The 24825-nt window shown below is 42.2% G+C and overlaps 1 protein-coding gene across 3 annotated transcripts; it reads left to right on the plus strand.

The window, feature by feature from the left end:
* The first annotated feature begins 1301 nt into the window (after window positions 1-1301).
* mtm1 (myotubularin 1) lies at window positions 1302-24340 on the plus strand. Of its 3 annotated transcripts, none has more exons than XM_084548466.1 (16): window positions 1310-1369; window positions 4737-4819; window positions 6090-6162; window positions 6972-7066; window positions 7164-7274; window positions 7506-7607; window positions 8652-8735; window positions 9745-9894; window positions 10773-10958; window positions 14139-14321; window positions 14405-14560; window positions 14700-14747; window positions 14840-14932; window positions 15784-15897; window positions 15992-16168; window positions 17821-24340. In XM_084548466.1, the coding sequence occupies exons 2-16, from the start codon at window positions 4763-4765 to the stop codon at window positions 17983-17985; spliced, it is 1794 nt and encodes a 597-aa protein (XP_084404592.1). In that variant the 5' UTR covers window positions 1310-1369; window positions 4737-4762; the 3' UTR covers window positions 17986-24340. The 3 variants fall into 3 exon arrangements, with proteins under 3 accessions (XP_084404594.1, XP_084404592.1, XP_084404593.1); XM_084548467.1 differs by having other exon boundaries at window positions 17824-24340; XM_084548468.1 differs by lacking the exon at window positions 4737-4819 and having other exon boundaries at window positions 1302-1369.
* Window positions 24341-24825: the final 485 nt, after the last annotated feature.

The following is a 24825-nucleotide window of genomic DNA, read 5'->3' on the forward strand; positions in this document are numbered from 1 at the left end:
TAAAAAAGCTGCAAAAACTGGAATCACCTTCACATGCTTAAAAAAAATGCTCTTAAAAACGCTGCGATCCAGTGAAGGATGTTGACATGTTTGTATTAACCTAATCTAATTCATTAAAGTTTCCACATGCAAATTAGTGTGTTGTTGGTGTTTTTTTTTGTGTGTGTGTGTGTTTGGCCACTTGTTCAGAGAAGTGCTTCAGATCCCATTGATCCTGTGGTGGTAAAAGTGGTGTCCAATCTGAAGAGCAGGCTAGGAAAGTAGGGGACACTTTTCCCACGACACTTAGCAGTTAGTCGTGTATTTTGTCTTTTCCATCTTGCACGGTCCCAAACATTTTCTCTCTAATGGCGAGCTCTACTCAAATCATTCCTAAAACCTATGACCACCTTTCTAATATTGTGTAGGTCTCCCTTGTGCCTCCAAAACAGTTGTGATCCCATCAGAGAATGGACATGGACCTTCTGAGGGTGTCCTGTGGTGTCTGGGAACACAATATTGTTAGTGGGGGGGCCTTTGAGGGGAGGGGCCTCTGTGGATCATCCCACAGATACTTGATCAGTTTGGGATGTAGTGAATTTGGAGGCCAGGTCAACACCTTGTGCTGTTCTACATGTTATTTTTTTAGTTGTTCCTAAAGCGTTTTTGTGTGTATGCTTGTGTCTGGCCATCAAGGAGTCTAGGTGGGTGCTACATGTCTAAGTAACATCGACACCAATGAATGCCAGGTCAAAAAGTTTCCCAGCAGAACGTTGAACTGTCACAAGATGGTTTAAATGTTGTTTACTTTCTCCTGTCAGTGGTCATAATGTTGTGGCTGTGTGTGATTGTGTCGTGCACAGCTCAACAGTGACACCTGGTGGTCTCTCTGTAGAGATGTCCCGGTACCAGACAAAGCTGAGAGCTGAGCTGACAAAGGGAACAAAGGCAGAGAGGCACCCCGAGGAGCACAGAAGTGAAACAAAAGCAGATTGAATGGGGAGATTCCAGATTATGTGGACTCTGCTAAAAAAATCACAAACTTAAATTTTACTGGGTCTCAGGAGGACAGTCAGACAAGATAATATAGAAATATATATATATAAATAAATGAAAAGGGAAAAATATATTCTGTAAATACCTAATATAAAATAATAATTTAAAAAAAAATCAATGTGACATGTTATTTACAGCCAATACACTTTAATTTTGCCTTTTCTTGAGGCTTGCGCTTGTAAACTACCTTTCCCAGTATCCCTTGCGAGGCCCGGATTTGACAACCAGCCAATCCGCGCCATGACAGCGAGGCACGTGACCCGGGTTGAGTTCCTGTAGTGGCAGGGAAACAGATCGACAGTCACAGCCACGGGGGAAGACTCGCACTTTACAGGTAATTTACAACATTTGGCCGCGACAGGGCCACGCAGGTCCACGCTCGGTGTCCTTCGGAAGGCTTTGCCGTGGGTTATCGTTGAGTGCGGGTCAGAAATCGGCCCAATTTGCTGCGCTACGAGCCGTCGTACCGTCTGGGCCTACGCTATTTCCTGGTACAACTCCACAGCTGTGTCTATGGGAATGGCCAAGTTGGAAAAGTTTAGTTGAGGGCTTTAGGAGCTCTGTTGTTCTCCGCTCCTCTTTTAAATGCCCCGTGTGGTGTGGATTTGCGTGTGGACCGGTTTTCACGCCGTGTACGTGCCTGATAGTGAAGCTACGTGTTGGGTTTTGTCTGTTTGAGTGGATCTCAAAGTGTCCCGTAGGGTTTTGTTGTTGTCTGTTGGGGAGGAAAGGGGGGACTCTAATTCATTACATTTGACTTTTTTTTACATCATAAAACTACATTAACTAACATTAACCATACATATCTACACATAAACGCCCTTAATAGTTCCTTTATATCTACAATTCAGCTCAACAAGAGAATTAAAATGGATAAAATGAAGAAGAAACAAACCAAATCATAATAATATTAATGTCAGTGAATATATTATATACATATATTTACTATATTAAACAGGTTCCTGGGTAGAGGACACATGTGAAACAGTCTGTAGTCTGTTTCACAGGGGTCAAACATACGGCCCGCGGGCCAAAATTGGCCCACAGGAAGCTCTAATCCGGCCCGCAAGCACGAATTTGCAAAGTGTGAAAATTACATAGCATTTTATCAATAACTGCCATCGCTGATGTGTCCGCCGATTTAGTAAAAGAGAAGGGGACAGGATGCAACACTGAGACGCAGCAGCGGACAGTTTAATTTCCTATTTCACTTGTTGTTTTTTGCACCAAACAAAACTGGAAAAAATTTGGTGTTGTCGTTACCTTATAGGTTATTATTCTGTTATCTCACTGGTCCGGCCCCGCTCGAGATCAAACTAGAACTAGAATGAGGTTGACACCCATTGGTCTATTATGTATATTTTACCACCATTCAACACGTTACACAATATTTTATATTTAAGCTCGCAAAACAAAGAAAATTTTGCATTTTGCAGATGTAGCGTCGTGAGGTCAAAGTGGGTGTCAAACATACGGTGCAGTTTGGCCCACGGGATGAATTTTTTCAACAATATTGTCACCTGAGCCTAATTTTTCCGCTAGGGGTCACGACATTTTATAAAAGTTGTGGACAAACACAAGACTGAAGGTTCGTTTAAAGTACTGCGGGACACAGACGCCGTAACTTGCGCACGTAGCTAGCACGAGTCATTTATACGCGTCTGGCTCGCTCTGTAACAACTCCACCCAAACACTAGTGGGCGCTGTGCCTTTTTTGTTTTTTACAGTCGAGTCAATTTTTGACGAACCTCCTCACTTAACCTTTCCTCTACGTGTTCCATCTTTATTGATCCAAAACACGCAATTAGAAAACTGCAGAGACGGAGAAGCAGCAGGAAATACTAAAGAGGAAACACGCTGCTACCAAGCGGACCAAGCTGAGGTCTGTGTCGCCGCGTAGTTACATTTCTAGGGAGGTGTACGTCAGGCTACGGCGCTAGAGTCTGGGCCGTTGTCATAGCTACAAAGTCAACACGGAAGTCTATAACCGTCTGTAAGACCCAGAACTGAACAGCAGATGAAAGCAATACACTTTCAGTTGTCGTTATTTATAGGTTGTTATATTTCTGGTGTGGCCTGCCTGCGCTGTGTGTGGCTTCCTGAACTAAAATGACGTTGACAGCCCTGAAGTAGAACAACAATTATTCCTTTATCGGTCCATCGTGGAGAAATTGTCTGCGTAGAGCAACCTCCACCGTGGACTTGGGGGGGATGCAAACCTGTGACCCTTCGGTCCCAAGCTTCTGTTCTGACTATTACCCAGCAGCTCCCCCCATTGTTTCCCCGCAACCCTTATGAGAACAAATCCAATTTTTTATGTCAGATTAGATGTTGAGTAACTATTAACGCGGAATTTTAATTAATCTGGTAGTTCTTCTAATTCCATCCTTTTCCAAGCGTTGTGTTCATTGATATACGGGAGCTTTACTGGACTTTGATGTTCCTCAAACCTAGTCCCAGCAACAGCACTGTTAGCGGAAGTTACAGAGTGGCTCTCCGCACCCCGCTGGACGTGAAGATTTAGATTTAGATTTAGTTCAGTTCAGATCCGGTACCGATCTTTTAATATTCAGTATCCGCCAATCTGAGTCCCGATCCGATATTAAATAAACAACACTTCCTTCCCTGGAGCTTCGTAAAGGCTTTTCTCATCTTATTTATTATCCTAAATCACGAGGGCAGACATACTTTGTCACGTTATTTTAGGGTAAATTTTTTTTTTCAGCTTTAACGCAAGCCAACCGCCGTTAAAACCAAAGCAGAAGATGTTTTTACACTACAGGGACAAGGTTTTGGTTTGTGGCAGATGTAAAATAGATTAGGCTTGTCCGAAGCCCGATACCAATCTGATCATTAAAAAAAAATACCAATCGGGACATCCCTAATGTACACTTTTATAAATCTGTTCAACATTTGTGGCATGACAATTTGACGGCGAGTCAGCGGACTTTGTTTCTGAGTTCTTCCGTGGAGGCAGGACTAGGGTTGGGAATTGAAAGCCAGTTCCAACTTACAGGTGGTTTAAAATCTTTGTTATCAGTTCCTCTAAAGCGACGCTTCTGCTCTTCGCTACACGAGGTTGAGGGTTTAATCACGTACAGGAAGAAGTGATCTGCAGCTTAGCAGCATTTCACCAAAACGAGATGGACGGCATGCAGATTACAATCAGCGCCAAGGCTGCGATTTTCCATTAAATGCCTCGACTGTGACGTCCATTCATAACGAGTTGGGAATCGTTTGTTTTTTTATTATTATTATTATTATTATATGACATGATAAAACTGAATATGATGTCATTTATTGTTCAAGTTATCTTTTTTATGGTTCAACATCTTCACGTCCGGTGTCAGTAGGAGACTGTGTCCTGATGTCGTGTGAGACTACTTTTGTCCGCATAAAAAAACTGATCCAGAATTGATAAGGGCATTGGATCGGTTCCCATCCTGAGCCTGTAGGGACTTGGCGACGTGGTTTTGTGGAGTCAGATTGTTTGGCAATATTGTGTCCCTTAAATGTGGCTGGAAAAGTCTTTGGCTGTTGCTTTAAGGGTTCTCAGGCCAAGAATGGACTATGTTAATACTAAATATGGTTCTGTTGGTTGCCCTTGTGTCCATGCCAGTTGAAGAGGTTGCATTCTGGTGAAGGTACTGTGCTGGTGTCGTCTCACCGTTCTGGCTGATGAACAAGTCTTTCTTTCTCAGCCTGTGGAAGCATCCTCCAATGAACGATGGCCTCGCCAGTCTCGGTCTACAACTCCAATGCCTTGGACGCGCACATCCCCAGCGTAAGTCGATTTGCGTCTTTGCTTCGTCTGTTTGTGTTCTGTGCAGTCTGCAACCATAAATACGTCAACCCTACACAAGCGCTGTTTGAGAAGCCCGTGCTGTTGGCGTACGTTTAGAGGCGGACAATTAGTCGCACTCATTTCATTAAAGAGCTGCAACTTAATCAGCAATTATTTCAAGAAAAATGTCAGTTTTAATCACTTTGCATGTCTTGCGTGTTTCTTAAGGCTTTCTAAGACACAGTTGTGAGGTTTTGACTGTTTCCTACACAAAACAAAACATTGGGAAGTTGTCATGTTGCACCCTGAGGTCATGGATGACAACACTAGAGGTTTTCAAGAATGTTTTTTTATGTTTTTTGTGCAACTGAGCTACTGTGACCAAGCAATTTCCCTTGTGGATCAATAAAGTCTATCTAAGTCTAAGTTCGTTTGGTAGTTGGGTTGTGAAGGACGCCACAGACGTAGCTGTTGGTCATTTTGGTTCTCAGTTGAGTTTTCTGTCACGTAAAGTAAGTTATTGTCAACATCCCGATAAAAAGTTGCGTGTTTCTGGATGGATAAAATGTACATTAGTGTACATTAATCTCTGTTTTTTTTTTTTTATGAAGTCACCATAAGAGAAAGGTTTCCCGTGACGGGCAACGAGCTGAGAACCTGGCTATTTTTTTTCTTGCCTTTTGTTGCCATTTTGTTTAACTTTCCGCTAACTGGTTCTGCACCAGAAGTAGGTCTTTTGTTTGGTTTCATAGTGTTTCATGTGTAGTATACTCTTTCACTACAGCAACAGTTTCATTTCTTTATCAAGCAGTTACACTTCCCCTTGTTTTCTATAAAGAAACATTCATTTTTCTCACCATGACTGAAATGTCGTGCACTCGCTTGCTGTCTTGCGTATCCGTGCAGAAAGTCCTCTTTGATTAATCTTTGATTCAAGACGCCAGCGCCACCTACTTCTAACACTAAATGTTCCATGCGCGTGGCCACATTTCATTATATGTGAAACTGGTGGACAAGGCCATTAACTTGAAAATATGTATTTGGCAGCGGGGTTTGAATGAACAGTCTTATCACCGCTTGGTTCTTGTCAGCTCGTGTTTTAGCGTCTCAAATGGAACCTGAACATGGGTCGGGACAGAGTAACCAGACTAGCAACACTCCAGCTGGTCCCAGTATTTTTATGAAGTCTGAGTATTTACACATTAGCCCATAATCGTTATAGTGAAAGTGATTCATTATTACTCATGCAACTTTGGTGTGTTGTCTGTAGATACCCAGAGAGCCTCAGAAGATGGAGTTGTTAGCAAATGTGTCTTTACTGCCGGGAGAAGATAGAATTATAGGTGAGTATGAACCACTGCAACTCATCAATATGAATGAATTAACATTGGGGCCCCTCACAAAACACCAGCGGATTTTCATGCCAGTCCTGAAAATAGACAAAAGAAAACCTAAGTTAAACAAATGAAACATAAGTATTTATACTATATTTTAGTAGTTTATTCAGGATAATGAGCCAGTATCTCATATCTGTGAGGTGCAATCAGTTTAATAAATGAACAACTATAATGTGATGGACAAAGACACTGCTCTCCAAAAAGAACAAGACAGAAGACTATTGGGACAATGTTTGGTAGACGGATGAGACCAAAGTAGAATAGTTTGGTTTAAATGAGAGGCGTCATGTTTGGAGATGAAACATCAGAACCTCATCCCTCCATCAAACATGGGGGTGCTAATGTCCTGGTTTGGACCTGTTCTGCTGCATCTGGTCCCAGGACGGCTTGAAAACATCATTGATGGACCGACCAATGAATTCTAAAAGAAAATGTCAGGACATCTGTCCATGAGCTGAATCTGAAGAGAAACTGGTTCATGCAGCAAGACAACGAGAACCAAGAACACAAGTGGTTCTACAAAAGAACAGTTAAAGAAGAACGGCCAAGTCAAAGTCCTGATCTTAATCCAATAGAAATGTTGTGGAAGGACCTGAAACAAGCAGTTCATGTGAGGAAACCCACCAACATCTCAGAACTGAAGTGGTTCTGTAGAGGACAGATCAGCAGTTACCGGAAATGTTTAGATGTGACAGCAGATACTGGAAACAAGGGTTCACTGACTTTTTAATCTGTTTGCTTGCGTCTGTTTCCAGATAAAGACATCATCTACATCTGTCCGTTCAATGAAGCTGTTAAAGGCAAAGTGTTGATCACCAACTACAGACTCTACTTCAAGAGTTCAGATACCGTAAGTCTCGTTAAACTCACACGGAGCCGGTCGCCGCCGTTTAAACACAGCGTATCCGTGATGTGTAAATGTGCTTTTGCCACTCTGCGTGTCGTAGGATTTGGTGGTGACGCTGGACGTTCCTCTCGGTGCCATCAGTCGAGTTGAAAAGATGGGCGGAGCGTCGAGCAGAGGCGAGAACTCGTATGGCTTGGACATCACCTGCAAGGTGTTTGTGTACAGTTCTAGCAGCTTTACTAATTTGACTTTTTAAATTAACTTGGAATCCTAGAAGTACACTTATATATAATATTGGTTGATTTTCCTGAACAACTTTCTACTTTTAGGACTACAAGCGGTACTATGTACTGGTTAAAATACAAATACTAGACAGAAATGAATAGAAAAAGGCATGCCAGTCTGCTAGTATCACTTATGGGTATATCTTAATTGTCCTCAGGACATGAGGAACTTGAGGTTTGCCTTGAAACAAGAAGGACACAGCAGAAGAGACATCTTCGAGATCCTCTTCAAGCATGCCTTCCCCCTCTCACATAGTCAGGTAAGTTGGCGTTTAACTTCTGCCCTCGTCACCAACCGGCTGACGGATGTGTTTCTTTTATGGTGAAAAAGGAAAAGGGCGATTATTTTTAACTGAGCCTCTGACGGCATTATTCACACTGGTCGTACAAACCACAAGCAACAACTTAATCCGGAACGCAATAAACATTATACATAGTTCTACAGGAAGTTGATTTTCTTCTTCAGCTTCATCAACTCAAAACTACGTTCAAAGCAAAGATAAGAAAATATGACGAGGCATATATCGCCCTCGGTTTCACCAGTACAAACGGTCGGTATCGAGTAGAGACCGCAGTGCGTTGTATGTCTTAAAATACCAGCTTTTGACAGTTTGAGACCAAAGCTAAGACGCCTTCTGGAGACAGCACGTCCAGAGCACAAATACAAACCGGCCGATTCCTTCAGAAAAGAACTTATAAACTTGTCATGCGCAACAGAACTGGTTCCTAAAAGCTGCACCTGTGTTTTCTAATGCTCAAATTGGCTCATATGTAGTTGCCTATAGAGAAGCCTGTAGCAGAGCTGCTATGGGTATGGTCTCCCAAACATATTCTTATCTACAAAGAGGTGGAGACTTGCAAGAAAAACTTTGGGCACCACCGCCTTAATTGATCATTGGACAGTCTGTAGCTGCGGGTGAAGTTTGCAGAGCCATGCCCCACCCTGAAATAAATAAGACTGATGGTCCAAAGACAATAGAATTGATGCCGTAGATACGGCAACACCCAAACCCTACGTAATCCCTAACACCATAGCCCAATGTCCACCTCTCCAGAAATGTAACTTCATGTCACGGCGTCGCAGACCACAAGACCACGAAAGTTTCAGTTGCCATTGTTGAAAGTGAAGCAGGAAGTAGAAACAACAAAAACAGGCAAAGATGCGTATGTAGGTTACGGTACCTTAAATGGGCCTTTAGTTTCCTCGTTGAGAATGAATCCTATAAAGAGTCAACGTGTTCTGCTGACGGCGCTGCTGCTGCTGCTGTATAATTAACCCATTACCATCTCGCCCTTCCATCCAGCAATTGTTTGCGTATGTGAATCAGGAGAGGTACATTGAGAAGGGCTGGAACGCCTACATCGCTGTGGAGGAGTTCAGACGGCAGGTAAGACGAGTTCAGCATTAGCCCTGATTCTTTTACACTACTGCTGTTGATTTCAGATCCGTACTTATCAGAGCTTTTATGGCCACGTTTAATTTGGACGTTTAATGTTTTTCCTCTCTTGTAGACTACTTGTTAAGACTTCAAAACTGTGGAGGAACATGGGAAGTGTGAAGTAAACAAAAAAGATGTTTCATAGCCACTTTTTGCTTTGACGGCAACTTTGCACACACTGCCTTGCCAAGAGTGAAACACTTCTAAGGTTTAAACACCACCACTAACATCGGGTATATTTCACACAGTATAATATACCCGATAAAAAATATATCGAAGTACAACATTACATGGTAAATTTATGTGCTTTTCTTTTATAAAACATCTCATAAAACAAAAAAAGGCTCAAAAATTTGCGAAAAATTTGGGAATCTTTAACGAATAGCTCTTTAAAGCAACAGTAATGGTGCTAGGACCTTGAAATTTGGTCCACCTGTTCCTGGGACATGTGAGACTTGTTACAGACGTCCTGGACCACTTAGCTAGCTCTAGTATCAAAGAATATATATGCATAGCTAGCGTTTGCTAAACTAAAACTACCTTTAGTTGTGTTTTGTGTCAGATCTGATAAATTTATGCCAATTTACTACAGAATTTAGAACAGGACACCATTCTCTTAATCCTGTTTGGAACATTTCAACAAACCATGAGAGCAGCCATTTTTGGAAATAATAACCAGGTGACTGCCTCATAGAGCTGTGTACAGAGCTGTCGTTAAAGCCAAGGGTGGCTACCATGAAAAGTCGAAAATCTAAAACATATTCCAGTTTGTTCAAACCGGCAAATTATTTCCCAGTGAAGCCTAAAGAAGTCAGAAATGTACTCAGTAGACAAACTGTTAAATTATTTATTGGTATTTAGTAGAGTTGATTTATAATTCAAACTAAAGGTTGAATAACTTTGTGCTTGCGTCACATTATTGTATAGTCAGTTGATGACGATGATCTTTCTCCTCCAGGGTTTACCTAATAACAAATGGCGTTTAACATTCATCAATGACAAGTATGAGCTGTGTGACACCTACCCCACTGTGCTGGCTGTACCCTTTAAAAGTACAGAGGAGGACCTCAAACGGGTGGCTGCCTTCCGGTCAAGAGGACGCATACCGGTGAGAGTCGGACTTATCTGTGTGTAGATGCGCGTGAGGGCTACGTAGGGGTATATGTAGTCCTGGGAGTTTACTGGAGGATTGATTTAACACACACAATTGTACAGACTAGTCAGTTTGTCGACTTCCTGCTTTAAGCATTGTGCCGACTTTTCGCCGATTGTGTGACAATAACAACATGGACGCCTCCTAGAAGACAGGTGAAGAGCCCAGTGGGTCGTTGCAGCAAACTAGCAGCGGAAATACTTCACTAAAGATGAAGCCCATACTACTGTGACATGTCAGTCCTGAAATACAACTAAAGTACTACTGCAATGCATCTGAAAAGGCTAATGCTAATGCTAGCAGAGGAACGGTCCAAATCCTCTGGACAGCAGTCAATTAACAACTTCACCAAACGTCCTGTGGTAACAGAGAGAAGGAGGCTGAACATCAACTATTCGATAAAGTTATTAGACCTTTAGCTGCAGGACATGGAGAAGTCTTCATTAAATGCTATTCATGGTGCTGATGTGCTGCCTGTTTTTATACAGACTATACACATTTGCAGCTCACAGTATGTAGCACAAGAGCTGTCTGTTCTCAGCGTATGTATTCAGGTCAAAAATTTCATTACTTTTTTCTACTGTGTTTTTATCAGTGACGTCATCAGAGACTGAACTCGTGCAACTGGGCCTTAGTACGGTGTGTGACTAGAAAAGCTTAATTGCACCGTTGCATAGTTTCTGTTCGTCCAGAGATCCACAGACACGACAGGATTTGTTGTTTAGATGATGCTGTTGGACAGCTGCCGTACAAAAATACTTTGCAAATTGCGATGTTGTCCTTTCCATAAGAAATGTGCCATTAGTTGACATTTAATTGTGTTTGTGTCCTAGGTGCTGTCATGGATCCACAGACAGAACCAGTCGGTGATCGTCCGCTGCAGTCAACCTCTCGTCGGCATGTCCGGCAAAAGAAACAAGGATGACGAGCGCTACTTGGACATGATAAGGGAGGCAAACGACACCACCAAGCTCACCATCTATGACGCTCGGCCCAACGTCAACGCAGTGGCCAACAAGGTCAGAAGGGAAACAAACGACAAGGGGTTCAATTGTTGGTCTCTGTGACATAGCCAAGTGAAAAGTGAAAGCAACAGATGGCTTATTGGTGGGGATGTTTGTTCGAAACATCAAAACATCTTCTTCCTCTTCCGTTTTAGTGGTGGTTGGCAAAGCTGCCCAAAAACATATAAGAAGAAGAAAAAGAAGAGGAACTAAAATCACATGACTGAACATATCTGCTTTGTGGAAGTACTTTACTGTGAGAAATGAAGTCAGTCAGTCAGAGATGTATATGTTAAAGAAGAGAGAAGATTCCTGGAAAAGGAAGCTGTGTTGCTGAGGAGCGGCCGTATTAAACACAACATTCACACTGAATGAAAACACAGTGTGGTTCTAAGTGAGGACATACCATCCCTGTAGTTGCGTAACATCCACCTGCAGATTGATCATTAGGGATCAAGACATAGCCGTTAGGTTTTAATGAGAGTTAAAGCGTCTCATTAAAACCTTATTTGGTCGGTAGGGCTCTCGTTCACTGCCTAAGAAGGGACAGGCTGTTTTCTTTTTCTTTAACCTTAATCGGCGGTTTTAGTTGACGTAGCGACGCAAACCTCAAGAGCTGTAATTGGTCCGCTTGGTAGTGGCGTGTTTCCTCTTCAGTATTTCCAGCTGCTTCTCCATATTCACAATCTTCAAATTGATTGTTTTGGGTCATGAAAGATGGAACACATGGAGGAAAGGTTAACTGACAAGGTTCGGAGAGACAAACATTTGTACGACTCGTCTTCAGTCGCCATTGTTGAAAGTGAAGCAGGAAGTAGAAACAAAACTTAACCCGACTAAGCAAAACAGACACAGCGTCAACTAGTGTTTGGGTGCCGTTTTTTGCAGAGCTAGCCAGACTGACGAGTGCACAAGTATAAACGGTTTGCACCGGAGTAGGCTACGTACGTAGGTTCAGCCGTCTAGTGCCGCAGTACTTTACACTGCGTCCCAAATTATTATGCAAATTATATTTTTCTCTGATTTTCCTAAATAGTCAATGCAAATGACGGTCAGCATAACTTTCGAGTCATCAACCGTTATATAGTATAACTTGAATGTTACTGAACAAACCTCCTAACGATAACAGTATTTTTTTCAGAAATAAAAAAAATGAAAATTTGTTGAATTTGCACCATTAACAGGTCACATTTACTGAAATCAAAAGCTATTTCAATCAAAAAACATCTTAAAGGGGAACTACTGTTTTTTACAAACTCGACCTTATTTCTGCCATAAAAATACGATTGTTTACTCACCCATATAACTTTTGTGTAATTTGCAGTCGTTCGGGAGATATTTAGATCTGCGTATATCTATGTAGTGGGAGTGACTGGGGCACCGAAATGCAGCCTCTAATCTGCCGTGAAACTTGTTCATTTCACCAATATTTTGTTATGATACGCTAGTTGAGTTCCCTGTTGAGTCCGGAGCTACTGCTAAGGTTCGTCCACAACTTTAGAATCGGAAAAATATTCAGTCATGTTGCAAAAAAACTATCATCATCATCAGCCACGTCAGAGGTTAGTAGGTCAATCTACAGACCTCGGATGATGATAACGGGTAACTCCAGACTCAACGGGGAATAGCACTAGCGTATCATAACAAAATATTGGTGGAATGAACGAGTTTCGCGGCAGATAATGCGTTATTTAGAGGCTGCGTTTCGGTGCCCCATTCACTCCCACTATATGGTATACGCAGATATAAATATGTCCCGACTGACTACAAATTACACAAAAGTTACATGGGTGAGTAAACGATCGTATTTTATGCCAGAAATAAGGTCCAGCTTGTAAAAGATAGTAATTCCCCTTCAACAGGTCAAGTTACATTTTAACAGAGGACCCATTATTAGAGAACAACTTCACAATTGTTGCATCAATTGAACTTGTGAGTTTTTGGAGAGACTCTGCTTGAATTCCTTTGCAGGATGTGAACTGCCTCCCACCCTCATTGATCTGTTGCTTGAGGCCGCTCCCAAGGTCCTCAATAGGGTTGAGGGCAGGGGACGATGGGGGCCACACCATGAGTTTCTCTCCTTTTATGCCCATAGCGGCCAATCATGCAGAGGTATTCCTTGCAGCATGAGATGGTGCATAGTCATGCATGAAGATGATTTTGTTACAGAAAGCTCGGTTCTTCTTTTTGTACCATGGAAGAAAGTGGTCAGTCAGAAACTCCACATACTTCTCAGAGGTCATTTTCACACCTTCTGGGACCCTAAAGGGGCCGACCAGCTCTCTCTCCATGATTCCGGCCCAATACATGACTCCTCCACCTCCTTGCTGATGTCACAGCCTTATTGGGACATGGTGGCCGTCCACCAACCATCCACTACTCCATCCATCTGGACCATCCAGGGTTGAGCTCTCAACAGTGAAGAAGACTGTTTAAAAATTAATCTTCATGCATTTCTGGGCCCACTGCTGACGTTTCTGCTCTTGAGCATTGGTTAGGGTTGGCCGAATACAAGGCTTATGCATAACTGCGAACCTCTGGAGGATCCTACACCTTGATGTTCGCATGACTCCAGAGGCACCAGCAGCTTCAAATACCTGTTTGCTGCTTTGTAATGGCATTTTAGCAACTGCCCTCTTAAGCCTTTACCTGCACGAAACCGTGTGTGCTCTGAATCAGCCACAAATCTCTTAACAGTACGATGATCACGCTTAAGTTTTCGTGAAACACCTAAAGTTTTCATACCTTGTCCAAGGTATTCAACTATTTCACGCTTTTCCGTTTTGAAAATCGTGGTCTGCTTAATAATATGGAACGTCCTTGTTCAGTAGTTTTTCATTTATTTGGGCTTATCATCTGATAATTGTTCATTTTTTTTACTTGAACCTACTTTTTTAGCATACTGGACTCATAAAAACCCCCCAAAAATAATCAAATCTGAATTAAACAATTAAACTATAGCAATAAAACCCATTAACATGCTCAATTAACTGTTTTGGACATTGAAAAACTAAAACATAGGTTGCAAATGTGGACATATAAAAGGTAAAACTCTTACCAGACTCTTACAAAACAAGCAAAACTGTACAGAGAGCTTCACCTGTGCTTTGTATTCCCGGAATCCCAAATGGTGTAATCAACTATCGTATCTCTGGTTTTACCCATCAACGTCAATCAACTGTCTTTGCCTCCCAGGCCACTGGAGGAGGCTACGAGGGCGATGAGTACCAGAACGCAGAACTCGTCTTCCTGGACATCCAGAACATCCACGTCATGAGGGAGTCCCTGAAGAAACTCAAAGACATCGTGTACCCCAACGTGGAGGAATCCCACTGGCTGTCGAGTCTAGAGTCCACACACTGGCTAGAACACATTAAGGCAAGACAAACTCAAACCGCCTATGTCCAGATTATCGTTTTTCTTCTTAGTCTGAGTCCTATTCTTTTTGTTTTTGGGAGTAGCTGGTGCTGTCGGGAGCCATTCAAGTAGCGGACAAGGTCTCCAACGGGAACTCGGTGGTGGTTCACTGTAGTGACGGCTGGGACCGGACGGCTCAGCTCACGTCTCTGGCCATGCTCATGTTGGACTGCCACTACCGCACCCTTAAAGGGTTCCAGGTCAGTGAATGGACGGACATTAAGGGGAAACTACTGAAAATGACATAGAGAGAACAGTTCATGAATATTACAAAAGCCACACCAATGAGGTTTAAAGTCCACCATTATCTAACTCAAGTCATTGTTTGTGTTTATTTAGGTTCTGATTGAGAAGGAATGGATCAGCTTCGGGCACAAGTTTGCCTCGGTAAGTAACAGTGTGTTGTGTGTGTTTTGATATATGATCCAGAGGGCTGACAAAATACTAAGTTTCTGTTTATCTTGTGTGTGTTTGTGTAGAGGATAGGTCATGGTGACAAAAACCATGCGGATCAGGACAGATCACCCATCTTTGTCCAGTTCATTGACTGTGTATGGCAGATGACTAAACAGGTACGTCCAACGCATCCGAACGCCCCTTCTGGACACCACAGAGGCGTTTACCTCGTACAACCCCACTTCCAATAAACCTAACTATCCTGCTGAATGGCTACTTGGATGATGTGGAACTCTAGGGATGTCCCGTTCAAGGTTGTTGGCCTGATCCAATCCTAAATAAACAAAATCTCCTAGATAAAAATTTCTGTTAAAGCTAATGTAGTGTGGAGAGGGTAGCTCGTACCTTAGCTCCAGAAAACCTGTATTCTCTACTCCATGAATGGGCTTTAAGTTGTGTCAAGGAAACGTTCTTCTTCTAATAAACCCAACAATCTGTGTTTTTTTGTTTGTTTTTGGCGGCGAATCAAGTGGGTAGTATTGAGTGACGATCAAGTACTACCACCTCACCAAACAACCACACTGACCAATTAACAAATTTTGTCTGACTTCATTTTTCAAAGTAAAGTTCTTCCACACGGCAGACACGTTTAGTCGCGTGATTTTAGTTCCTCTTCTTCTTCCACTTCTAATTTTTGAGAGCTTTGACGCTAGGCAACCGCCACTAAAACAGAAGAAGCAGTCGTCGTCTTCTTCTTACTACCTTCTCAAAATCAACTAGCGCCGTTTCTGTCCGTTCACTTGCCAACGTAGTTTCCTGCAAGTCCACCAATTTTTATTCTCATTGTTGTTATTTCAAAGCAGTCTAACTTTTGGCGCCACTGGACGTCTTTTATGCGAAATACTTGCACAACTTTGTCCCACGTCAGAGCATTGGTTCGTTATAACAAAGCTCGTTGTTGCTTTTTGCCAGAAGACGCCACGTTTTTGAATTGTAACAGGATACCTGTCCCCTCTTATCCTCCCAGTTTCCTACAGACTTCGAGTTTAATGAACACCTCCTGCTGACAATTCTGGATCATCTCTACAGTTGTCGCTTCGGGACGTTCCTGTACAACTGTGAGAGTGCACGTGAACAGCATGTAAGACTCGTTTGCCCTATGCTTTACCTTAACTCAGCCCTGTGCTGTAACTCACCCGCAAATGGACTTTAACTGTTGTGCTCTTTCTCTGCAGGGGGTGAGGTCGAAGACGGAGTCTCTGTGGTCTATGGTCAACCATGAGATGGATCTTTATTTAAACCCCTTCTACTCCCCGGATTCCGACAGGGTCCTCTGCCCTGTCGCCAGCATGCGGCACCTCGAGCTGTGGGTAACCTACTACATCCGCTGGAACCCGCGTATACGACAACAGGTAGGACTCCCTGGGTGTTTGTAGTGGTTTCAGAGCCTATGATAACACTATATTGCCAAAAGTATTCAGTCCCCCATTCAGATAACTGAATTCAGGTGTTCCAATCGCTTCCATGGCCACAGGTGTATAAAATCAGTTTGAGGATGGCCCCTTCCTGTTCAAACATGACTGCTCACCAGTGCACAAAGCAAGGTCCATAAAGACATGGATGAGAAAATTTGGTCTGGAAGAACTTGACTGGCCTGCACAGAGCCCTGAACTCAACCCGATATAACACCTTTGGGATTAGCGCATGTGACGTATGCTGTCAGAGCCGGCCCAATGCATAAGCGAACTAAGCGCCTGCTTAGGGCCCCGCGACCACTAGGGGGCCCCAGAGAGCAATTCACAGATTTTTTATTTATTTTATTTTTTGATTTATCTTTGCATGTATGAGTGATGCTTTCTATATGATCAAAGATATACTACTGTACAAAAACACAATTTTATGTCAACAGAGTGCTGCTGCTGCTGATGTAGGCCGAGTGGTTCTTACTGCCTCTCTGTAAATGTCAAAGCTCCGCTGCACCGGCCATGTGCGCCCAGAGCCAGCCCAAGTTTCCATGGGGTCCTAAGCAACAGTTGATTTTGGGGCCCTCTATTTCTGCCACCAATATTGATTGTTGATCATTCACACACCTACTATAAACTCATTGCAGCTCTGGCAGTGTTGTTTACATTATCCTATTGTCAGCCTGACATGTTAATTTGTAATTTCAGCATGTAGCATGTGTACCAAAAAGAAACCAGTAGACAACGTATTTACTTTAAAAGTGTCATCTGGTTTATTATTTTTGGTTTCAAAAAACTGCAACAGCAATGTGCAATAATAATTTGTAGTGCAAGAACAACAATAAAATGCAACAAAATAGAGGGCCCCAAAATCAAATGTTGCTTAGGGCCCCATGGAAGCTTGGGCCGGCTCTGTATGCTGTAGTGGGAGGGGCCTATGAGGACGGAGTTCGGCACTTGAGTTTCTCGTCAAGTATTAAAGGGGAACTGCCATTTTTTACAACCTGGACCTTATTTCTGGCATAAAATACGATCGTTTACTCACCCATATAACTTTGGTGTCATTTGCAGTCGTTCGGACAATATTTAGATCTGCGTGTATCCATATAGTGGGAGTAAATGGGGCACCGAAATGCAGCCTCTAAATAACACATTATCTGCCGCGAAACGCGTTCATTTCACCAATATTTTGTTATGATACGCTAGTGCTATTCCCCTTTGAGTCCAGAGTTACATGTTATCATCATCTACTAGCTTGTTTACCTGTACAGTGCATTATTTAGAGGCTGCGTTTCGGTGCCCCAGTCACTCCCACTATATGGATATATACACAGATCTAAATATCTACAGGACTACAAATTACACAAAAGCTATATGGGTGAGTAAACAATCGTATTTTATGCCAGACAGTAGTTCCCCTTTAAATGACCTGGCCAGGACAAACTTTTGTTCTTGTTCTCTCAGCCCTAGAACACGAGCTTTAGAAGAAGTGCAGCAGCTTTGCAGAAATTCCAGTTGTTGTTAAGTGCGCCAGAGGCCGTGTATTTGTACTGACCATATTCAATAATATATAAGTGTGCTTTTGTGTGTGTGTGTTCCAGCAGCAGAGTCCGATGGAGCAGCGCTACAAGGAGCTGTTGGCCCTCAGAGATCAATACATGAAGAAGCTGGAGCAGCTGTCGTCGTCCACTTCCTCTCATCTGGCTAACAGCCCCAACGCCTCCTCACCGTCACAGCAATGCGCAGAGCTACACACCCCCTTCTGAGGGCTGTAGACACACACACACAAACACACACACACACACACACACACTCAGATATCCAATGTACTTATGTACTTGTTGACTTGCACTCGTGTCGTCTTCGGTCTGATTTGTGTTTCACACACACGCAGGGAATTAAAAATAATCATTGTGGTTAACCAAGAATGCTAATAGATTGGATGGCTAAATCTTAATACCATAGTGGTGATGGTGGTGACTTATGCAATATGTCACAGTACAGCCTTGTCTCAAGACTTTTTAACACACACACACACACACACACACACACACACACACACACACACACACCCTCATTATACAGTGAAGCCTTAAAGACATTAAGTGGCTTTCAGTCAAAGGGCTTGAAGTATAGACTGTATATAAATATGGACAAAGCGTCCCCACTTCTTTCCATTGGCCAAACTGATGTTGCTATTTTCCCGGGGATACGGGCGGCGCCATCTTGTGAGTTTGGAGCCGGAGTCTGATCAGTACTGTGAGAGTGGCCCCCCGCCCACACATCCTCCAGACTCACTTTAATCGTTTAATTAATCCTACGCTCTGCTCTACCTCCACCAGTTACAAGGAAATGTTGGATTATACACTGTAATTATTTTTTTAATAGTTTTTTACAACTCTCACAGCCCCCGTGGCAACTGGCGGTCGCCATTATACTGTCACATCCTGTGTCAAATAACTAAAACGACGCTTATCCAAAAATTTGACACTTGAGTGTTCATCAGCATTATATTAACTACCTAAAATGACAAAAATCATCCTCGAAAAACATTATTTGACGTGTATTTTTGTGTTTTAGTTTGGCCCAAGTCCCGCCCACTAATATGGAGGGGGTGGAGCTTATGACCTGTACTGCAGCCAGCCACCAGGGGGAGCTCTACTTGCTTTGGCTTCACTTCTGAGGAGCAGGTCCGCTGTCCATATTTATACAGTCTATGGCTTGAACGCACAGGACACTCAGCAATTGTGTTTACAGCAGCAGCAGCAGCAGCAGAGCGGAAATAGTGCGCTCTGTTTATACTGTGATTATAAATATAAAGGGAAAGAATATTTGGAATGACAAAAAGCCACAATGCAGTTCCTTGATTTATTTTGATAATCTCCCAAAAGCCGATCCGTGGACATGCAGCACGTTTTTTACAGTTTGATGCCAGAACGTTTCAGCTGCTGCACAGATGTTGGTGTCCTGTGTGGACAATCCAATCGTCACGTTGCTTACAACTACCCCTTATTCTTCCTGCTTTGCCGCACTGCTGCTCTCTTTTCTATTTTTGTTTGTTGTTGTTTTTTTAATACAGGAAATCGATCAGAACTGCTGCAAAAGCTAATGCAGCACAGTTGGTGGCTTCTTCTTCATTTTCCAGCCACGTTACATGTATCACGTGTGTCGGGTTTGAATGCATTGATGTGGATTTTTTTTTTTTGTTTTTCTGCGTGAGGTTGGAAGTTTTCCACTGCTCTCAGCTAAGCTCACCCCCCTCCCCTCCCCTCCCCCCCAAGCAACGTTTACCAGCACTTTGTATTCAAGTCGCACTGATAGCAAACACAGTTCTAGCCAATATCTGAGCTCTTTTTGGAATTAACCAGTGATTTACTTGAATGAATGCACCTTTAATACAGTTGGAGTTCAGCTTCAGGTTCTCACAGTTGTATAGGGGAATGAAGTGGTGCTGGCTGCTGATCCTGTACCACCTCTGTAATACTGTAATATTCTCACCAGTCGCAGGGCCCTGGTTGGAGAAGCCAGTCCAGGCTTTTTTAAAAAGCATCCTGGCATGGTCAGAACAAAAACAAAACAGAAAAAAAATAATGATGAAATACAGTATTTTTGATAAAAAAATAATGAAAAGTCCATACGGGATGTGACAGCACATGTTCCCTGGGAGCTATTTTCCCTACATTTCAATTTTAAATTAAATCACAATGGGGCAGTTTTGACATTAGAAATCAATTTAGCGTTTTATATTTCCATTCGACAATTGGCTCCGATTAAATGGGTGGACGTGTGTAAAAACTGCTTTTATTTTTTTTTGTTTGTTTGTTTTATTTAAGTTGAAGGAAATCTCAATGTTTAACGCAGAGAGAATAAATGAAATGAAATGTAGGAATTAAAAAATATTCCTGTCATTATTACAAGGCGGTATACACCTATCAGACTTAACATTATGACCACCTTCCTAATATTGTCTGGCTACAGAATGTTTGAGGGGAGGGGCCTCTGTGGATCATCCCACAGATACTTGATCAGTTTGGGATCTAGTGAATTTGGGGCCAGGTCAACACCTTGTGATGTTCTTCATGTTTTTTGAGTTGTTCCTCAAAACAACGTGAAGTGTCAGTGTCCTGCTGCCATCAAGGAGTGTCATTGCTATGGGGTAGGGGTGCCTGGTCTGGTCTAGGTGGGTGCTACATGTCTAAGTAACATCCACACCAATGAATAACAGGTCCAAAAGTTTCCCAGCAGAACACTGATTTGTCATGAGATGGTCAGTGTGGTCATAATGTTGTGGCTGATCGGTGTGACTAAGACAAATCATCATTTTTTTTACAATCATATCTCACAAAAAGCGTTATTTTTATTAGTTAGACTCATTTTAAAAAAAGAGTATTAATTCACCCTTGATCTAATTTATCACCATCGAACAATTTAACCTCTCAAGTAGGCTTCTGTAAAATTCCACACCGAGAACAACCAAGAACCAACACATCAAAAAAGAACGCACTTCAGTATTTTAGCCGAGAGTGGAGTAACGCAGGACTCACATTAGGACTTTACTCTTAGCTTAAACATTTTCTCCACTTTGTTCATTTTTGAGAACGTTCGACTCAAACCGTAATAAAGCGTAATGTACTGTATCTCTCAGTCCGTTAAGATGATGACTGCACTGTTAATCACAATCACTCTTTAAGTTCTCTCTGTCATTGTGTTTGTTCAGTCTGTCTATTGATGACTTGTCCACAATGGATCTAGGTAATTATCAGGACTTAAGGCTCTTTTAGAGTACTGCAGGACGTAGACGCCGTAACCTATGTACGTGTGCCTATGCCGTTGCGAGCCAGTTGTACTTGTGCGCTCGACAGTAACAACTCCACCCAAACACTAGTTGGCGCTGTGTCTTTTTTGCCTGTTGGGCTATTTTTTGTTTCTACTTCCTGCTTCACTTGCCACTGATTGGTCAATTTGAGGCAGTAGCTTCAGCTACAGCGCTAACCCTACGTAGACCCTAATGCTGTAGCCTGACGTCCACCTCCCCAGAAATGTAGCTACACATAACAGCAACGCAGACCGCAACTTGCTAGTAGCGTGTTTCCGCTTTACTATTTCCAGCTGCTTCTCGAGCTCCGCAATTTTTCTAGTTGATTGTTTTGGATCAATAAAGATGGAACACATGGAGGAAAGGTTAACTGAGGAGGTGCAAACATTTGTACGACTTGTTTTCTGCGAAATTTCGGCGAATGTTTCGGTCACCATTGTTGAAATTGAAGCAGATAGTAGAAACAAGAATTGACCCGACTGGCAAAAAAAGACACAGCGCCGACTAGTGTTTGGGTGGAGTTGTTACAGAGCGAACCAGACTGACGAGATATAAGTATAAATGACTTGTACCGGCGTAGGCTACGTACGTAGGTTACGGCGTCTATGTCCCGCAGTACTTTAAATAAGTCTTTATTAGTTTCTGGAGTACTGTATGAACTATGGCAGTACCACTTCCTGGTTGCTATTTATTTTGGCAGTGCCAGCTGTAGGGTTAAAACATGGATACTGTAAATGGATATTGAGCCCAGTGCTGCACTGGGGGAGGGAAACAGATGCAGAGTAGAAAGTATTTCTACCTGTAACATAGCCAAGAAGTTCTTTTTAACAGCTTTGGTTTCTTTTCAGTATCGTCTTTAAAAACTAAATATTTGCTCTGATTTCTTATATTCTCCTATACAGTCGCGCAAAAAAAAAAAGGGCTTAGGTTGTGCTGGCTGCTGATTCCCGAAGGATTCTCCTGGAATAAATAGTTTTAATAACTTCCACATCAAATTATTATTAATATTATTATTATCTCAACAACCCAGTGGTGTTACTGACTAACGCGCTGACATGTGCTCTGTCTGTGTGACGGCCCCAAAATATTTCCCCCTTACGTTCTTTACAGCAGATCTGAAAGCAGTGTTTTCCCATCGGTTTACGACTTTGAGGCCGGGGCGGTGTCTAATAAAAGAAAGGTAACCTTAAATTACTGGTGTTGTAAATTGGTGCTGTACAGAAAGTACAATTAACTTGACCCGCCCCGTCCCGCCCTAATATAATGACAGGGGAAACACTGAGCAGCTTCCCTGGGTGTTACAGCAAGTTCGAAAGATGTGTGTAAAAGGTTTTTTTGATTGTGAACGTCGTCGTGTTAACCGCAATCAGGTCATGTCCAGATTTGTGCCTTGATTCTTGTGTGAACTCCCCCTCCCCCTCTCTCTACTGTATGATGGCGGGGGAGGGGGAGTGTGAGGTAGTGTTTAGCTGTCCTGGGTCATGTTTGAGAACGACAGCATTGCAGTTCAGGGTTTCCGACTAAAGGGATTTGCAAAACAAAAGCTAGGGAGCCCCATCATCTTTGTTGTTCTGGAAACTTCCAACCATTATTGTGTTTGTGTTGTATCTGCTTTAATGCGTTAGCTAGCAGGCTACTCTCTAGTCTCGTCAAGGCAGCCTACTGAGTTTTGACATTTGATTCGTTTACCAACTCGTCTGTGTAAGTCAAAGCACTTCCTCTGATCTACAGGTCCCGAGTTTTATTTTGGCATATTATGGCATGAATGGATAACTGGTAGAATCAGCTGAGAACTGAATTATAACCAAACCAAACGTCTTTGTCAGGACTTGTTGGGTTCCGTCGGGATAACAACCCTGAATACCTCCTGTTCATCTTCATATCATCGTCTGAACGAGAGCGTAAACGATTCTGTGAATGAAAAGGTTGGCTGTATGTGCTTTCATTGGTCGGTAAAGTCAGGTTCAGCTTTGTGCGTTCAGTTTATAGCTAATAGCCGTAGCTACGTCAGCAGCCTGGACCCTCGCGTCGTAGCCTGACGTCCACAAGAGCTGTGATTGGTTCCGCTTGGTAGTAGTCTGTTTCTGCTTTAGTATTTCCGGCTGCTTCTCCATCTCCGCAGTTTTCTAATCGATTGTTTTGGATCAATAAAGATGGAACACATGGAGGAAAGGTTAACCGAGGAGGTTCAGAGATACAAACATTTGTACGTCTCGTCTTCAGCGAACTTTTGGCGAAAGTTTCAGTTGAAATTGTCGAAAGTGAAGCAGGAAGTAGAAACAAAAATTAAGACACAGCGCCGACTAGTGTTTGGGAGGTGTTGTTACAGAACGAACCATTCTGACAAGAACACAAGTATAAATGACTCGTACGTACGTAGGTTACGGCGTCTATGTCCCACACTCGTATAAACTACACTGAAAAATGAAATCCATTTTAACCTTTTAAAGGATTTACATTTGATTTCAGTTCCAGATATCTCATCTTTCATTTGCCGCTGCAAACAAATGACTTTGTCCAGGAGAGACTGTTTGAGCCCTTTTTACGGCCGCTAACCCGTCGTTAGCTTACCTTTAAACCGTCAGACTGACCAGCAGTCCTCATCGGACCTTAGTGTCCACCGCCGCCTTTAGTAAATCAGGCAGAGTGGATGGTTTTCATGACACACCCTGGGATTTTTAAAGGAGGATAAACTGCCTGCATGCGAGTCAAACCTCAAACATGACCCTTATCTGTGTCCACAGGGACGTTGATGTTCAACTATATTGGGAAACTTTGAGTGAGTGTTGAAGAAGTGACAGCAACAATAATTAAAAGAAAAAGAAACAGATTTTATTTTATTTTTTGTTTTGTATGAGTAACAAGATGTAATTACCTCAGTCAAAACCTATTTTACTGCCTAAAGTTATATTGTTGTAATTATATATATATATAAAAATAATAATGATATTTTATGTAGTGTAAAATCTTACTTTTATAAAAAGAAAAAGGACAAATTGTGGATTTCTGCGCCAATTTGGTCGAAGTTCTTCTCTTTTAAGTCTGAGGGCATTTTATTCGGAGCGTGGAGGAATAAGGCAGGAGCTTCTCTGGACTGTCGACATCTTTGCTTCAGTGTTTCTGTGGAGGTTCACTCGTTGTTCATTTCAATTTGAGGAGTTTTGTATTATATTCTAGCCTGCTTTCTAATAATTACACATGAAATGTAGTTCTCTTTAATAACGACCTGTCCCCTTGTGTTAAATGTCTCCTTTTTTTTTTGTGTAAATATTACTGATTAAATTAATTTAAGCTTTTCTGACTGACTTCTCTTCATGTGTGTTTTTTTTAATATTCATATTTTATTTACTGATTATAGAGAAAAGTAAACTCTGATACATTTTCTGTGGGATTTCTAATGGAAATTAAAAGCAATATGTTCGGTACTGAAGCGTTTATGTCGTAGATTATGTCATAGACTTTCTCCATCTGATGGGTATTTCTGGTCACTGGGAGGAAAAAAAAACAAAGAAACACACAAGTTTTTTCTAGTATCTAGTATTTGTTCTGTTCATTTTTATTATTATAGTTGATTAGAGAACATGTCACGAATAGAAAGCTATCTTCCTACAGTTAGGATATTTTTTGAATGATTCATTTCACTTCTTTAATGGCTCGGAGAAGCACTGATGCCTCACTGCAGGAAGGTTCTGGGAGGACAAGCGGTCACAGAAAATGAATGAATTGCACAGAGAAGTGCCGCCCCTTAACAGTTCTCTCCGTTCAAAGGATCATTTGTTGCTTTCTGTTC

The sequence above is a fragment of the Chelon labrosus genome (genome assembly GCF_963514085.1).
Source record: "Chelon labrosus genome assembly, chromosome: 1".
Classification (NCBI taxonomy): Eukaryota; Metazoa; Chordata; class Actinopteri; order Mugiliformes; family Mugilidae; genus Chelon; species Chelon labrosus.